The 18337-nt window shown below is 43.8% G+C and overlaps 1 protein-coding gene across 12 annotated transcripts in view; it reads left to right on the forward strand.

Moving 5' to 3' along the window:
• mycbp2 (MYC binding protein 2) overlaps nucleotides 1-18337 on the forward strand; it is a 76046-nt gene that overhangs the window by 8318 nt on the left and 49391 nt on the right. For all 12 annotated transcript variants that reach the window (XM_067229007.1, XM_067229015.1, XM_067229066.1 and 9 more), the window contains exons 4-13: nucleotides 2331-2484; nucleotides 6651-6847; nucleotides 10516-10758; nucleotides 11007-11078; nucleotides 11436-11532; nucleotides 11786-11859; nucleotides 14682-14820; nucleotides 14948-15024; nucleotides 16753-16957; nucleotides 17398-17562. In XM_067229007.1, coding sequence (XP_067085108.1) covers nucleotides 2331-2484; nucleotides 6651-6847; nucleotides 10516-10758; nucleotides 11007-11078; nucleotides 11436-11532; nucleotides 11786-11859; nucleotides 14682-14820; nucleotides 14948-15024; nucleotides 16753-16957; nucleotides 17398-17562 — 1423 coding nt within the window. The remainder of the gene's footprint in view (nucleotides 1-2330; nucleotides 2485-6650; nucleotides 6848-10515; nucleotides 10759-11006; nucleotides 11079-11435; nucleotides 11533-11785; nucleotides 11860-14681; nucleotides 14821-14947; nucleotides 15025-16752; nucleotides 16958-17397; nucleotides 17563-18337) is intronic.

Raw genomic sequence — 18337 nt, forward strand, 5'->3', positions numbered from 1 at the left:
ATTTTGGTAAATGAGCAGCAACAAATGTATGCTTTTCAATCTATGCAATCTTCATAAATAATAAGTATGACTACTTAAAATGTACAGAAATATCAGTTGTAAGATTTTTATAACGAAATTGACCCATCTGCAACCGACACAAGCACACCTCAGTATTTCCCCAGAAATTGTCCCCTCTCTAGTATAATATACAATAACATCAGACACAATCACCTTATACTGCTAGTTTTTTTCCACCATTCCCATCCTGAATCTGTGGTTTACGGTTGGTTGGCTAATGGTGCAACTTAGCTGTTTGTTTTTTTCCTATATGTGTTTTTTTTGTGTGTGTCTGAACGGTGGCATGTGTGTCTGTCTGTCTATCGTCTTGTCTAGGTAGTGTTAGTTGTTGTAACCTGTTACCTGATAGTAGTGTAGAAGTCTTTCTTTTCCACCCACTGTCCCCAGACTGTATCTGTGGGTGGGTATTCACAGAGCTGATATGATAATGAGAGCCAGGCTATCAGAGGCTTTAACCTCTGCCTAGGAGGATTTCTGACCTTTCTCTGCTGTTCTCTCTCTATGTAACTCTTTCTCTGCTGTTCTATCTCTGTGACCATGTCTGTCTGTCTTCACTCTGCTGCTTACCGTATTTAAACCAGAAATAAAACCGCGGTTTATAACCCGATTAAAAAATGTTCTTGTGGGGGTGCGGTTTATATTTTGAAGCGGCTTATAGAATGTTTTTATAACAAAATAACAGTAGAAACACTTTTTTCGTAAATGCTGTTTAACCCGTTAAGGAGTAGCATTGCACAAATGTGATCGTTCGAATGCGGGTCTCACAGCGTAACGTCGCATATGTGTAGCCGGTGAAGCCACCTCCCTGAATTTAGTTTTTGCAGGTTGGGATGTCTGCTAGCATGGTAGTAGCATTGCTACGAGTATTATGCTAGCTAACTTAGCCGGAAGCTAACTAAAGCTAGCTTGCTACCGTTCCGGAAAAATAACTTACGCTTTGGGGACCATCGGAAATATTTATTTAGAACTCACGCGTCTAAAGGTAAATATTAGTTAATTCCCGGGCAATAGAAAACATACATTACGCACTTAACGCTACTTACTTTCTTTCTTTTTTTTTATTTTAATTTTAATTTTAACCAAGTGTGTTACACAACGGCATGCTGTCCTGCCTATACTCCTGCATTGCTTGGTATCATTGTCCCGTATCAAGTGCGGCATATATTCCAGTGCGGTTTATACTCAGATTTACGAACACAAAGCTCCCATTCTGGTGGGGTGCGGTTTATAGAAAATGCGGCTTATTTTCCGAAAAATACGGTACTCTGTTTGTAATTTGCTGGCTGCTACTTTATCTCTATAACTTTTTCTTCTGTTGCTCCTACACTTATTCTCTCTCTCTCTCTCTCTCTCTCGCCCTCTCTCTCTCGCCCTCTCTCTCTCGCCCTCTCTCTCTCACTATCTCTTTCTCTCTCTTTCTCTCTCTCTCACTCCTGCTCTCTCTCTCTCTCTCTCCCTCCCCCCCCCCTTTTTATTGTCACTACACACAGGGAATATGTGTGGGTGTACAGTACACACTACTCAAACCAAAAGTTCTGATTAACATGCCACCTTGTTGTCCCAAGTCTATATTCTGGAACATTCCCAGAGCACAGATGAGAGCTAGTACAGCTAGATACTAACCCCAGCTCACAAACCAAAACAGTGTACTGGAAAACAGCCAATAAGCAGGGATAAAACCATGTTCCTGACTCTAATGGGGGAAGACAGAAAGACCTTTAATTTTTTAACAGGCAATACAGAGAGGCGGCCCTTAGTTTTTTTAGGCCAGACTCTTCTGTAATCTATGATCTCACCAAGCAGATATAGAGGAAGGCTATTGTTAAAGAACAACCACGATGATAGTGGCTACTCTGTTAAACAGGTATCCAATGACAAAGTAGCTCTACTCTGAAGTGGAGGGTTGTGTTTAGGATATTGTAGGGTCTTACAAAGCAGTGATTACACACAGTAGGAAACCAACAAGAAGTTCTTCTTAACCTCCATTTAAACTTTATTTTGTATAGACTTTTTTTAAAGGTAACGTCACAAAGGGCTTCACAAATGGCCGAAAGCCCAGTAACCTGAAGCCTCAGAGAGAACAAAGAAAAACCTTCAATTTTATTTTTTTTATCTTTGAGAGGAGCAATTCAGTGATCGATCCCCTCCTCCAGAGTCAAGGGGTATAGAGGTGTAGACTGGGAACCATTCTTGTGTGCTGTGCAATGTGTGTGTGTCTCTCTCTCTGTGGATTATTTATATTCAACAGTAACTGTATCATAACCCCCCAGATCATCGGCATCGGGCTGTGTGGCGTCTTCGAGCTGATCAAGGAGACTCGTTTCTCCCACCCCTCGCTGTGCCTGCGCAGCTTGCAGGCCCTGCTGGACATGCTGCAGGGCCAACAGCCTGAGGGCTTCCAGACAGAGCCCCCCGACGTACTGGGTGAGGGTTGCTTCCACCTTACACACACACACACACTCACACTGGGGCTGCAACAAACGATTAATCGACTAACGATTGCAGGGTTTCCACAGAAAATTAGTTTGTTAAGGTGGTAGAGTGGGGTTTGCCATCAGACCGGGGGGCGGGCTAGTTTGTGCGATAGACTAATGCGTTCTGCAGAGAAGGGAGACTGGCGTTGGTCACAGTTTGGAATGGAAGGGAGAAAACAGGACAACGGCGGATATCGCGATAAAAACAAAACAAAAAAACAACGTTGTTAAGGCGGCAGGCGTGTGTTGCTTAGGCGGCCGCCTTAACTGAAAAGTGCTGCGGGAAACCCTGGATTAATTGACCAATCTTTGAGAGACATTCACCCTCGTCATTCACCATTTAACTAACTGTATTAAGAAGTAACTGACTGACTGATGCAGCATTCTGCTTAAAGGGGTCATTGATTGCAGACCCGAATGTACCTTGTTACAGTTGAATAATGACAGTTCAGTGGGTAAAATGGACATACAGTGAACCTCAAAGTCCATTGACACCTCTTTCCTATGCAAATCTCACAATAAAAAAATATAGCTTTAAAACGGTAGGTTTTGAAAAAGCCACCAAACTGACGTCAGTTCGGTTGCTCCACCATTTTTGGCTCTGGTCTGTACCTTGGTCACGCCCCAAAATTTGCTGCACGCTGCTCTGTGTACTTCCACAGAATTACAAAGAAGAACGTTTTTCTAGCATATTGAAAATGGACTACGATGGTAAATGCAGTGTTCCAGGCTGTACAGGGAATGCTGACACATTTCAGAGTCTTCCTAAGGAACCAAACATTTGACGGGCTGTGATGTTTGTCTATGAGAAAATCCCTGTGCAGTTCGACCCTCAATTACACATTTGCTCGAACCATTTCACGGAGGACAGTTTTGAAAACCTGGGACAATTTAAAGCAGGATTTGCTATGAAGCTGTTGCTGAAAAGAGGTGCTGTTCCAACCTTATGTTTATCACAACTGCAAGCTGTAGTATGATGTTGTCGCTAACATTTATTAGCAATGCTAACGTATCCTGCCTGTATCTAGCATCGGTAGATGATTCAGTTTATTGGCAATGGGGCTAACCTTATTTCATGTTCCTGACTGTGTTTCATTCAAATAAATAACCTGTGTTGTCATGTAAATCTACAATTCAAGATGCATGTTTGTCCAGATCAATTTCAAATTTTCAGCAAGATAGCTAGAGCTAACTGAAGCTGAGTTGAATCACGATAGTTTGTTTGCTAAGCTGTAGTGCTAACGTTACCCACCTAAGCCGATCCTGTTTGCTTCAACAACAGAAGTGGAAGCAATTAACGTAATAATTGGGTGTGCTCAAGCCTTCGGCGAGAGCACAACCTTTGTTCTCTCACATATATATTATTATTTTTTTTATTTCTTTTTGCCCCCCTAAAACTCAGTCAATATTTGGCCTACATAGACAACGTAGGTGTCAAAAGTTTCGTCTTGGTAGCGATTGAGTTGCTTCTATTGGAATTTACGTTCCGTTGCATGGTTTAAGCGTAAGTTAAGTTTTTGTGGCGAAAAGTGAAGCTAACGGTGGCTAATTTGCTAGCCACAGTCACTGACGTTACTAACGTCACTGCGTCACTAACGTCACGAAAACACGCGTGACTACCTTTGGCAGAACATTCGTTTTGCATCTGTTAACTTGGGGGATAGCTAGGCTAACTATAGCTTTACTGCAAGGCAGCTGCAGAAACGCCACAAGAAAAGAGGCCAGGGTGATAACTATTTACTCATTTTACTTTGTGATATGACACACAATTGTGATGTGTAATGTACAATATAAGCTGATATTATTAAGGAAGTACATCTACTTTTGGAAACGGTAGTCTACTATTTCACTGAAGTATTAGCATCATGACATTAGCCTGTGTTGCCCGGGCAACACATACTACAGTGGTCTATGATGTATCTGTTTTCAATCGTTAAAATAAACATTCCTCACATATACATTTTCGTTATATGATTTATTCTGACATTAGTAAACGATTTGTAGGTGAAATTACCATTACCTGTGGTTTCAAACCAGTGTAGCTCACTGCAACGCTGTAGCCTACCCGAGACACTAGTGTGAGTAGCTAACAAAAACTCCTCAGCTGTTCAAGTCAAACGGTGACAGAACATGTTCGGCACTCCCCTTACTCAAAAGTCTTTCAATAGTTGAAACAATCTGACTACTAACCTGAACTTCATTGCCACAGCCTAAACTTTGTCAATCTGTTCATGAAAATAATTAATTTCAGCCTAAACCGTACAACGGAACGTTAAATCGAATTCAACCAACGCAATCGCTACCAAGACGAACACAGCAGTAGTCTAGTACTGTACTGTAGTAGTACAATTTACCGGGGCAGCTTCTCCACACAGGGCTATATCGCATTTTGCGTTGTTACTGACAATGATCGCTACCAGTGAGCTTTTTATGAATGAGCGATTTTCCACTAAATAAATGTCAAGCTTATTTACGTTTTTGGGGGCATATTTTCAGTTAGCAGATGGTACTGTTTGAATCGCGATTCTATCTTCTGCCGGTAAAGTCGTAGAATAATCTTCAAAGGGGGTTCTTTATTAATGAATGAATGCAATATGAGTAGGCTAAATGCCTGAAAATATCACGAGAAGGGACTACTTAAAAGGACGTTTAAGTCATAGAGATTAGGTCAATTTTTACACCGGTCTGCCAAATGTATTCGTTTTGATTCAGCCTGTCAGCTGCCTCTTGCAGGGGAAATGAGAAGACATCATATTTCATTCTACACTTCACTCGTATTTTGAGTTGTAAATGAGCAGCAAAAAAAGGATGCTTTTAAATCTATGTAATCTTTATAAATAATAAGTAGGCCCGATGCATTTTTATATAAAATATACAGACCCCTGTGCAACCGACGCAAGCAAGCACACCCTACAATTTCCCCAGAAATTGTATCCTCTCTAGTTTCAAATGTTATCTAGTCAATCTGTTGAAAACAGTGTTGTGTAGACACAATAGATTTATTTGTACATTTTTATTTCAAGTCTCCACCTACTTGTTTCAGTGAGTGCTGTTGGCGGTGTTGCGTCTTTGCTCCGCAGCTTCACTCATTGTAAACCATTCAATCAGCGCGCAGCTCATCTATATATTCATGAGCATACCATAAAAGGAGAAAACCTAGCGTTTTTTCCTGGGACAAATTCACAGGAAGCATCAGCGGGCATAGAACAGCATCCGGGCCATTTTCAGCCCAACCAATGTTACATACCCTATTCGGAGACCTTAAGGAACAGTGTGAAATACCCCCAAAACCCAGTCTATCACCCCTTTAATATCTAATTTTGTATTTCATATGACTATGAAACAAAACAAGGGTGAGTGATAAGACATTTTCTTTTTGGATAAACTATTAAAAAAAATCAGTCACAATATTTCTCTCATACCTTAGGCTAGTTCACACTGCAGCTGAAAGTGGCCCAAATACGATTTTTCCCTCATGTGACACAGGTCTGTTACTTGGATGATAGTGTGAACAGCCCAAAGCTCATTCAATCTGACATTTTCAAATCAGATTTGGGCAACTTTCATATGTGGTTTTAAATCAGATACAAGTCTGATATTTGGCAATGCGACCTCAGTCTGAACAGTCAAATCGGAATTTGTGTCCCCCTTGATCGACATTCGTCATAATTCTGTGCTGGCGGGAGTCAGAGTCAAGCAGCCACTGCTGCGCAAAAAGACGTTATTAAAAATGTGGTTCTTCTCCGCGTCCTCCGTATTACCTGCTCACACATTCGCTAGCTTCCACAGAACATGACTTGAGGGAAAAAATGCTTGAAAACTTACTTCACTGACCTCCATGTTGTTACAGGTGTGAGAGCATCACACTGTGACACAAGAAATGTCTGAAAAAAAATAGAACGAAATACTTGTCGATCATTTTTTGTTGTCGATAATGTAGACCAATTGTTCCAGCCCTAACTCTCACTCACACACAAACACGGTCCAACACATGCATACATACCTACCATTCTAGTCCTACACAAGCAAACACCGCAACATCTTTTCCTACAACTCTATCCGTTACACCTACCTTATCTCTAACCAATCCCCCCTCACCCTCTCACTCTCCTCCAGAGTCTCTGTTCCAGTTGCTGCTGGAGAGCACAGTGCGCAGCACGGGCCCCAACGACCCCACGGGACAGACCCTGACTGCCCTGGCCTGCGCCTGCCTCTTCAGCCTGGTGGTGTCCTGGGGAGACACAGGCAAAACGCTGCAGGCTGTCTCGGCCATCCTCACCAACAACGGCAGCCACGCCTGCCAGACCATCCAGGTAGGAGACAAGACATTACTAGTTAAACCCAGCATTGTGTTCAGGTAGGGGACCAGACATTACCAGCTAAACCCAGCATCATGTCCAGGGGTAGGGGATCAGACATTACTAGTTAAACCTAGCATCGTGTTCAGGTAGGAGACAAGACATTACTAGTTAAACCTAGCATCATGTCCAGGTAGTAGACAAGACATTACCAGTTAAACCCAGCATCGTGTTCAGGTAGGGGACCAGACATTACTAGCTAAACCCAGCATCATGTCCAGGGGTAGGGGACCAGACATTACTAGTTAAACCCAGCATGGTGTTCAGGTAGGAGAAAATACATTACTAGTTAAACCCAGCATCATGTCCAGGTAGGGGACCAGACATTACTAGTTAAACCCAGCATGGTGTTCAGGTAGGAGAAAATACATTACTAGTTAAACCCAGCATCATGTCCAGGTAGGGGACCAGACATTACTAGTTAAACCCAGCATGGTGTTCAGGTAGGAGAAAATACATTACTAGTTAAACCCAGCATCATGTCCAGGTAGGGGACCAGACATTACTAGTTAAACCCAGCATGGTGTTCAGGTAGGAGAAAAGACATTACTAGTTAAACCCAGCATCATGTCCAGGTAGGAGACAAGATATTACTAGTTAGATCCCCACACATGATGCTTTATTGGGTTTATCACTTTGGTCTAATACAGGCCCTGCCTAAAATAGGCCACCATACAGGACAAGACATGAGCTCGTGGATCATGACTTTACGAGGAGTCAGATGGCTGAGTGGTTAGGGACTTTGGCTATTTATCAGAAGGTTGCCGGTTTGATTCCAGGCCGTTCAGAAGTACATTGTGTCCTTGGGCAAGGCTCTTCACCGTACTTGCCTCGGGGGAATGTCCCTGTAATTACTGTAAGTCGCTCTGGTTAAGAGCGTCTGCTAAATGACTAAAATGTAAATGTAACCATACAGCCTCATACCAAATATTGGCCATATGTCACACAGGACACAGTATGTAACCTCCAGCCGTTTCAGAATGGATGGAGGTTTTAGGGAAGTATAGGAGACTCCTGCACTCTTCGGCTAAGGTTGATGCTAATGCAGGCTAACTGTGCTCTTCCATCCCTGCATCTATTCCTGCTCTCGTTGTCTTTTGCTCTGGCTCTCTTCTCTCTCTCTCTCTCTCTCTCTCTCTCTCTCTCTCTCTCTCTCTCTCTCTCTCTCTCTCTCTCTCTCTCTCTCTCTCTCTCTCTCTCTGTATATCCCCCTCTCTCTCTCTCTCTCGCTCTCTCTCTCGCTCTCTCTCTGTATATCCCTCTCTCTCTCTCTCTCTCTCTCTCTCTCTCTCTCTCTCTCTCTGTCTCACGGCAGATTCAGGGTAATGTCTGGGTAGTACAAAATGTAGTTGGGGAAATGCCAAGCCTCTGTGATTCTCCTGACTGATTGTATTACCCTGTCTGCATTATTCCGGCAATTAACCCGACCTTCTGTCTGTTGTGTTTTGAGTCAACTAGACATTTGAGAGTGTATTCCGTATTGCATATGCAGCATATGGATAAATGTGTGTAGGAGTGTGTATTATTTTTTGTTTTACATGCAGTGTATGTATTGTGTATGTAGAACATGTATGCATGTATTCACATGTATTATTTTAAATAAGTGTATTTAAAATATGTAGGGATGAGTATGTATTGTATGTGTCTTTTTGGATGCAGTGAACACTATTGTTATTCATCTGTGTTGTTAGGCCATATTGTCTGCATAAAACGGATATTCTCCTTTTAGTATTTAAAACAAATGTTCCCCAAGCGCAGTGACCCTAGCTGACAGTAACATCAGTGAGATACAGCTGTCAGACTGTACTGACCATGAATACACACACATGGATATGCACGTACATGTACATACACACCACTTAGGATAATTGTGTTCAGCCTGTAGCCCTGATGACTTGTTAATCCTGTACAGATTCACAGTCACACACACACACACACACACACACACACACATACACACACACACCCTGGTTGATCCCAGAGAAGGGTATCTACAGGGGAATTAATGAGGCGGTAAGGAATAGAGATACATGCCAGTAGTCTCTCCTTTGTATATGAGAAATGAGAGCCCTATCTGTATCGTAAATATCCCAGTTTAGTTACATGGTCTGGCTGTGAAGGGTCTGGGCTTGGACCCAGCCTTCAGTATGTATGTACGTACGTGTGTTTGTCGTCAGTGGAGGGTCTATGTGGTCCTTGAGCTTGTGTTCATATCTGTGTGTGTGTTTTTTGTGCTGTGGATGAGACTGTGCCAAGCTAGTTGATTAGAGGGGCCAAGGAAGGCGAGCCTCTGTGTTGTTTTAGATCTTCAGCACTAAGACACTGAAGGGTGAGTTGTCATTCTGGCCGTTTGGTAGGCAGTCAGGCTGATGAAAAGTGTGTGTCGATGTGTGAGGGAGAGAGGCAGAGGCAGAGCAGGAGAGGGATAAAGATAAAGAATTGGAGAGAGAGAGAGAGAGAGAGAGAGTGAGTAGGGGAAATAAGGAGTCTGTGTTGTGAGATCAGCAGTGTGTGTAATAGCCCCTGCCAGTGAGTGATGGATTGTTTGAGAAATACTGTTATAAGGACTGGGTCTACCCGGTACCCAGCCGAGTAGGATGCTGACAAGCACAATGTTGCCAAAAAATCACACCAGAAGTCACTAGTGGCTCTCTGAAAAGTCGCTAAAAGTGACTAGATTTGTCACTAGATTCGATTTCTGGTCACTAGGGAAGGTCGAAAAGTCACTAAATCTAGCGACACTGAATTGGCAACACGGGACAAGCAGCTAGTGCTGCAGGGGCTCCACTATAAGTTGTCGACAAGAAAAGTGGAAGAACCACAAATGGAAATACTTTGGGTGTGAGGCAGATGACAATGAGAACATCAATCACCAGAAACAATTTGTAAGCCTCGCCATTCATGTCCTTTATGGTTTGCAGCATACTGCAAACGCAATACCTAACACGGGGGCATACGAAAGGAGAGAGCACAACAGGATATAAAAAAATTACAGAGGCTTTTAGATGACATAGTTTGCCGAAGTTTGTGTTTTGGAGTTTGGGATGTATATTTACGTTTTGTGCTTATAGCACGACAAAAAATGTAAGAGCCCCTTGAAGCGTGTTGAATCCACTCTTTCTACTTCTTATAAATTATGTTCAAGTCAAGATATATATTTTGGAGCTCTACAAATGATCTCTAAGTCATCTGCTGAGTTTGCTTAATGTCTACACTCAGTTCACACAAATGCTTTGCCTTTTGGCCTACATGCATTGTGATTGTATGTTCTGTTGTAGGTGTAGTAGGTTACAGCTTTAGATATTGTAGGTTACTGTCAACAAATGAGAGTTGTTCAGTAACCAATTTTTGTTTTTGTTTTGGTATCGAAAATGGTATTGAGTACCGTGAAATTTCACTGGTATTGGTACCGACTGCTGAAATGTTGTTACCGTGACAACACTAGTGAGAATGTAGTCAAGAAGAGGCCAGCGGTTTAACCAACCCCGTCTCTCCTCACTCAACTCTTACCTGACACTAAAGGGTGTGCGTGTGGCGTGTGGGCTTGCGCCTTCATTGACGGTTCCAATTTGGTCCTCGATATCCACCCTAACGAGAGACATCCCCCCTCCTCCCACCCCCAGGTGCCCACCATCCTCAACGCCCTCCAGAGAAGTGTGCAGGCAGTGCTGGTGGGGAAGGTCCAGATCCAGGACTGGTTCGGGAACGGCATCAAGCGGGCGGCGCTGATGAACAAGTGGGTCTTGAAGGAGGTGTCCATGGAGGAGGACGAGCGCTGCCTGCTGCAGACGGACGGCTCTTTCCTCTACGTGCTCTGCAAGGACGGCCTCTACAAAGTGGGGTCCGGATACAGCGGCACCGTTAGGGTACGGGGGGCGTGGGGCGGAGAGGGTGGTGTGTGTGTGTGTTACGGGAGAGTGTGGTGTGTGTGTGTTTGAGAGAAAGAGGTGTGTGTGTGTGTGTTTGAGAGAGCGCTGTGTGTTTGTGTGTGTGTGCATGCTTGTTTGTGAAAATATCACATGGTAGAGAATGCGTATGTGAGGTACCAACTTGTGCATCTGAGAGGTATGCGTTATTTTTACATGTGTTCTAATATTGTACCCACTCCATACAGGGCCATGTGTATAATTCCACGTCGCGCATCAGAAATCGGAAGGAGAAGAGATCCTGGTTGGGCTTCGCTCAGGTAAACGGATTATAATCTATATAATCTGGATAATTTAATATGATTTCATGTGTGGCTATGCTGAAGGCTGATATGTATACAGTAGATGGTTTTGTTGGTCAGTGTGATGCTGGGCTAAAACCCTTTACAGTATAGGATTTAAAATCTAGTTTATTTACAAGAACAATCATTTATTTCTGGTACAGTACTTTATTTTGTGCAGCCATGTGCCTGTATGTGATCAATTCATCTGTTGTTAATATAATGTATTAATGACATGATCAAAAGCGTCATGACCTGAATTAAATGGGTTTTCTAGGAAATGTATATTCAAATAATTAATGGACTAACACTGTGTGTATGTTTTTGTGTGTGCAGGGCTTCCTATTGTACAGAGACATGAGCAACCACAGTACGACAGCCCTCAAGATCAACCCAGAAACCCTGGAACACGAGGGGACCATTACAATGCCAGGTAAATGTGTGTGTGTGTGTGTAAATGTGGGCATGGTTGTCTATGTTAGTGTCTTGAGACTCCAAACCAATAAAGATGTCACTACACAGGGTCAGACAGTCACAAGATAGCGCTCTCTTCAGTACACTTCAGAAACAAGCGGCTCCCAGACACAAACAAAATACAAACAGTATTAGTAGAAACACCAGCTCTGAGCTGTTCAGCACCAGAGCGGTGTGTTAAACTCATGTTGCTTTTTCCTCGTCTTCCACAGGTCAGCAGGCTGACGGTCAGAACATCGTCTTCACCGACGGAGAGTACATCAACCAGATCGCTGCCTGCAAAGATGTAAGCTGCCTCTTCATCACTGTTGTCGTCATCTTCGGAATCATCCCCACTATCGTCCTCTTCATCGTAGTCAAGAGTTCTCATCGTTATTGCGTGTTTTATTATCGCAATAGTTCTCTTTTCCTGTTTATTGTCCAAAATGGCTCAGTTTTAAAGCCTGATACAAACACCTGAGTTTTCTATTTTGTTGTTGAACGACTTCAATGTGGCTAAATCTAGAAAGTTGTCACATCTGTTAAGTCTCATTGTGAGCAAGCAAGTTTTATATTTATATAAGGATATGGCACAATTCATACATATAATCAATTAAATGTGCCTTACATAGATGAGAGCAAATTAAAGTACATAAAATTAAATATATAAAAAGAAACTGACTTAAAAGAAAGGAATGTGGACTATGAGCTACTCTTATCTAAACAGAACAGCCCTGTGAGGAATCACTCCTCTTTGTAAGGCTGCAGGCCAACGCCTAAAGCTCTCACCCAGTCGTGTGTGTGTGAGAGAGTGAGTGTGTGTGTTTGGGGGTGGGTCATTTTGCCAGGCCATGTGCTTGGTTATCTGGCTAATCTGATCAGCTCGAGAGACACTCCCTCAGCCACAAGCTCTCTTTCACTTTTTCAGAACACGCTTTCCCTCTATTTCTGTCTCTCTCTCTTTTTATTTTTTTGCTGCTATATTACTATTATAATTATTGTCATTGGTTTCAATCCCTGAAGGACCTCTCGGAAACACTAAGTTAGGAGAAGTCTGTGTTTTGCTGAGCTTTTGATGTCTTGTTGATGAGAGAGGGAGAGTCAGAAGGTGCTGTTACACAGGGTTTAGGCTGTGAGGATTCACTTTGAGCCACTCACAAGCCCCATAAATCATACGTACACAAACACGCACACCGGCTCTGGATCATCAACCGACCAATGAATTACAAATCCTTTGTTTAAGGAAATGTAATGAGTGGTTCCCCTCCGGTTGTCTGCTGATGAATGTGTCTGTCTCAGTCTCCCGCTCTCTCCAGCACTATTTCGACTGAGCCCTGCACAGGAGGGGGGCCTGCTATGCCATGCGCTTGGTTGTCTGGGAGTGGGTTAGTAAAAACAAAAAACAAAGGCAAGTGCCCATTCTCTGGTGGGTTCCTCTCCCACGTAGTGGGTGTGCTAGGCTGAGGGAAGAGAGCCTCTAAAAGAGCCTCTACTGCTGTCCACATGGGCACCAGTCCCTGGGTAGGGGGTGGGTTGAAGGGAAATGATTGAGGGAGAAGAAAAAGGGATGGAGGAGAAGGGAGTGTCCTCACTACCACTGCTGACAAGCATTTGCTGACCTCTCACCACAGACCCCCTGCTGCGGATGGGGGGGAGGTGTGGTGGGTTGGAGAGACAATTGAGAGACGGGGGAGGATGGAGAGGTGGAGTGAGGAGGTAAGAGTAGAGGAGCGTGTGCTCAGCGGGATTCAGAGAGAAGCCATCATCGCACAGCAGCTGCAACCTCCCTCCCTTTCTGTCTTTCCCCAATCTCCTCCCATCTTGTATTCTCTCTGTCGTCTTCACTACATTATTCCTTATTACTAGGGGTGTAACGAAACACTCAGCTCACGATTCGATACGTATCACAATACTGGGTGTACAATACAATACATATCACAATATTTTGAACAACATTTTGAATTAAACTGAAATTCATAGGGGTTTGGTACCCCTCGATTCGATTCTTGGGGCACAAATAGATTTTTTATTTTTTGCGATTTTTAATCAAAATAATTGTTTTAATAAAAAATAATTGATTTTTTTGAATGTGTTTTCCCCCCCACCCCTAGAAATTTAATTAACAGATGTATTTCCAAAACATTAAACATTTTCAATATTTTTTATTTATTTTTTTCAACAATTTATTAAACTCAGTTCAAGCGATTTCTGTGAATGCAGTGAATGTGTACGCATGACGCAGGCACCTGCGTCATGCGTACAGAGTAGGTTGCGTGCTGGTAGCTCAACCAATAGGATCAAACAGATGTCATATTGTAAAAATATTGCCATAACTCTACGATACATATTGTAAACATTGTGTATTGCGATATATTGTTCTACGATATAGTGTTACATTCTTTGTGTCTGGAATGATATATTGTTACCATCTACTTATTACTATTGTTTGATACTCACTACTGAGTCAAGTAATGACACACTTTCACACTCTGAGTCCCAGACCCATTACCAGGTAAAACACCAGACCAGTCCCACTACCAGGTATAACACCAGACCAGACCCAGTATGAGCCGGTCTTGTGCTCTGTTACACCTCCAGAACCAGACCCAGTACCAGCCAGACTCTCTCCCCCGCCTCCTCCTACCCGTACCATGCCTTTAATCATTCAAGTACTGCCTAGGCCTGGCTCGTGTGGGTCTGTGCATGTGCGTGCAAGGGAAAGAACGGACTGGGGGAGAGAAAAAGAGAGTCAGTTTGGTATGTTCTGGCTCGTTGCCACAGCTAGGGGTGTGCCCCCAGCTACACACACACAACCAGTTCAGCATGGGGCTGCCTGTTCAAATGCTACAGTCTAGTCTAGACTCTGCTGTAGGGTGGTAGTGTGATCTTTAGTCAGATGTCTAAGACTCCACACTGTTGGCCTGGCTCCTTCTGAGCCTGGGCCATGACAACCTAAGCACTGCTGTAAACAAAACAGGATGTTTGTCGACGCCCCCAGCCCAGTTAGAACTGCCATTCCGCAATATCCTTCAAGCATCTGTCAACAAAAAAACACACCTGCAGACACGAGCATTTCATAAAAAGGTGAAATATTCATTTCAAAGACATGCGTTCCCATGCGTCCGGCAGGATGGCTTTGTCGTGCGCATCTATGCTACCAGCAGTGACCCGGCGCTGCAGCAGGAACTGCAGCTCAAGCTGGCCAGGAAGTGTCTACACGCCTGCGGCATCTCACTCTTCGACCTGGAGAAGGACCTGCACATCATCAGTGAGTCACTACGCAGGGCCAGCAGGGGACGTGGATGTGTGGGGATATAGGTGTGTGTGGGAGGGGGATTATTGGTACACACTTGTACCAAACGTGTAATAACTGTGTCTGTGTGTGTGGTCCTCAGGCACAGGGTTTGATGAGGAGGCTGCGTTACTGGGAGCAGGCAGGGAGTTTGCTCTGATGAAGACGGCCTCAGGAAAGGTAAGGGTTTGCACATTTGGAAACTTTGCCCACCCACTCCACTGTCCTTTAATTCTCTCATCCCTCCTTTTTCGGAGTGTGTCCTACAGCTGAACTTCCCTTTAACAATGTGGAAACAGCTTTCACCAAACGTTTCTTCATTCCTGTCTGGAGTCCATTAAAGCTCCAACAGTTGGCGCGCAGTTACAACACAACACTACCTGCCCTAACTGTAGTCTTAGCTCCAGCTCTGCACTGGCACTGACCAGGCTAGGCTAGGCAAGGCTAGGCAAGGCTGCTAATCCACCGTCTCTGTCACTCGTGATAGTGGTCAGGTTTGATTGATGTTGTGTAATTTTTGTAAGATGATTTTGTGTCACACATGAAACATTTTATTTATTTTTTACTTTGGCTGAGAACAAGGAACCACAAAAGGGGCTACCGTAGAAGGTTGCATAATACCAGCTAACGCAAAATAAAAATAATTTGTTATTAAGTGACACCGGCTCCTCCATGATGGTGTAAGAAGTGCATAAGAGTAATCTGGCTGGTCCCTATAACGATGGTACAAAAGTGGGTTGTGTGAAAATAAATGAGTAAATATGTGGAGATTGAGATGGACTAAATTCACGAGGCTCATATGGATATTCACTGACGAGTAGCGTCTGGTCACTTAAAAAATTGGGGCCAGGGGACAAACCAATGTAAGAGTGTGTGTGTACTGTTGTATCTATACTGTGCAGTGGTATGGAGTACCTCTGTGGGTGGAGTAGGTCTGATAGTGTAAACAGTGTGTGTGAGAGTGAGAATCCTTGAAGATCATTGATAGTGAACAGGCCTGTACTTTGGTGTGGTTTCAGGGAGTGCAGCTTAATCTGAGCACAAATCTTACATCCAGATTAGCCCCACCTCCCGCTGTCTCCGTCCCGGGGGGCATAAATAGGGTCACATGACCCGTGACTCGGGACAGTTCACCACCAACCACCTGCGAGTCGAAGCCCTGTCCAGCACCTGTGTCATGTGACCATCCTTGTGACATCCAGCACTGTTGTCTTACAGTGCTGTCAGTACAGCCCCGTAACACTCATCCCATGGGTTATGTCACTATAGCGTAAAAAAAATAAAAAAGGAATTATCTATTGTTGCTAGGCTACTGTTCCCTTAACACACAGAATCATTGTTGTGTAGTAACTATTTTGAACAGATAGTTCAGGCCTGGCCTGAGTTTCTGTAACCTGGCCTGTAGCTGTGTTCCAGTCAAACAGAGGTCTAGTAGATGTGGTTAGGGTTAGTAATTGGGATTCATGGCTCAATCGCAGAACGTTATCCTCCCAGTGAAGCTGTCCGTCTGTTCTTAGGCTCGTTCCAGCATGATGGCAAAGGTCACCTGTGTTGCAGTTGGACAGCTAGGATATACAGCGTTTACGCAAGCTCTGATGCCATTGTGAATGTTCATAATAGTACTTTAGTTTTTCAATGAGCAATGGCCTCTTTGGTGTTTTGGGTTTTCTGTTTGTCGAACACACCAAACATTTCTAACCAACACAGTTCAGTGCTCCTCTTCCGTTTATTGGCCTTTTAGGCCCTGCTAACAGTACGCCAGCACCTGACTTGTGCGTGTAAACAGCCGTCCAAGTTTCTGACCTGGTTGGCACAACTTAAATAAGTTACCACAGCAAACGCAGACATCAGAAATGATCTCTTAAATCGTATTCTCTTTCTCTCTCTCTCTTATTGTCACCTCCCCAGATCTACTACACAGGGAAGTACCAAAGTCTTGGAATCAAGCAGGGCGGACCTTCGGCAGGAAAGTGGGTAGAGCTGCCGGTCACCAAGTCCCCCAAGATGGTCCAGTTCTCCGTGGGCCATGACGGCTCGCACGCTCTCCTGGTGGCCGAAGATGGCAGCGTGTTTTTCACGGGCTCTGCCAGCAAGGGCGAGGATGGCGAGTCCAGTAAGAGAGGCGTCATGCTCACATAACCAAACATGCAGGCATGAACACACACACACTACAAAGACAGGCACACACATTCCCAATCTTCGGAGAGGCAGGGGGTGGCAATTTATTTTCACATGGGCTCCACCAGCAAAGAGGAAGGGCCGATAATAATTTGAGGGAGACCTACATAGACATGGGAAAGCACACACAGTAGTCACCTCTCCACTTGCCCAAGCAGATGGACAGACACACGTCATTTACACACACAGCTGTGTGAGACACAGAGGCACACAAACGGGTGGAAATAAACTCCTCCATCCAAATGCGTAGCCTTTGCAACAAAGCAGAGAATGACGTCCTACACTGTTTCCAATCGCGTCATCCACGTATCGTCCCTGCCATCATCTCACCCCCCCCCCGCTGTGTAACCCTGACCCTCACCCCCTCCTCTGCAGCCAAAAGTCGCAGACAGCCAAAGCCGTACAAGCCGAAGAAGATGCTGAAGCTGGAGAGCAAGACTGCCGTCCACACCGCCTGCAACAACGGCAGCAGCAGCATCGTCACCAAGGACGGCGAGCTGTACATGTTCGGCAAAGACGCTATTTACAGCGACAGCACCTGTGAGTGAGGGAGGGAGGCCACACACACACACACACACACACAGACCCCCTTGACTGTCTCATATTATCCAGCTCTTCTATGTATTGTAGGAGTTAACCACCCACCATAGAATGCTAGAAATGCAAAGCACCAGTCATTTGACTGCAGTAAATTGCAAAATCACACAGAGACAAGATGGTTTAAAACCATTTTGCTCCTTTTTCTGTGAAACTGTTTCCAGCCTTGCGTGGGTCATGTTGTTTTCTATCTGGGTTTTCATTTTTATCAGCAGATTATGGATCTCCTTTGTAAAAGTTTTCTCAGTCAGATGATTTCTTGTATAAAATATATAGTTTTAATAAGAAACTCATTAAAGACAAAAAACTGTGGTCTGGGTTTTTATTAATCCCAGTTGGAAACATGTTTGCCACAAAAAAATATAATCAAAACTTTTTGCTGAAGGATTGAAGGGGTAGACGTCAAATGTAATTAAATATTCACCTACTATCAACACGCAAATTAATGACGAATAAGCCTTGCACAAATTATTTTATGATCAAACCATTGGCTCCTTATAAGAAGCGCAATCTAGCGATCATTAAACAGCATCCCTGTCTGATGACCCACTAGCCTTGCTATATGTATATAACAGCAGCACAGCACTTCCAGTGTTATGATTGGATTATATTCATTATAATGGATTGGATCCATTATAAAAAGTCCTTAAATATATTAAAGTCCTTATATACTGTCCTTAAAGGCATGACTTTTTTTTCCACATTTATTACGCAGGTT

Source organism: Osmerus mordax, chromosome 2 (assembly GCF_038355195.1).
Source record: "Osmerus mordax isolate fOsmMor3 chromosome 2, fOsmMor3.pri, whole genome shotgun sequence".
NCBI lineage: Eukaryota > Metazoa > Chordata > Actinopteri > Osmeriformes > Osmeridae > Osmerus > Osmerus mordax.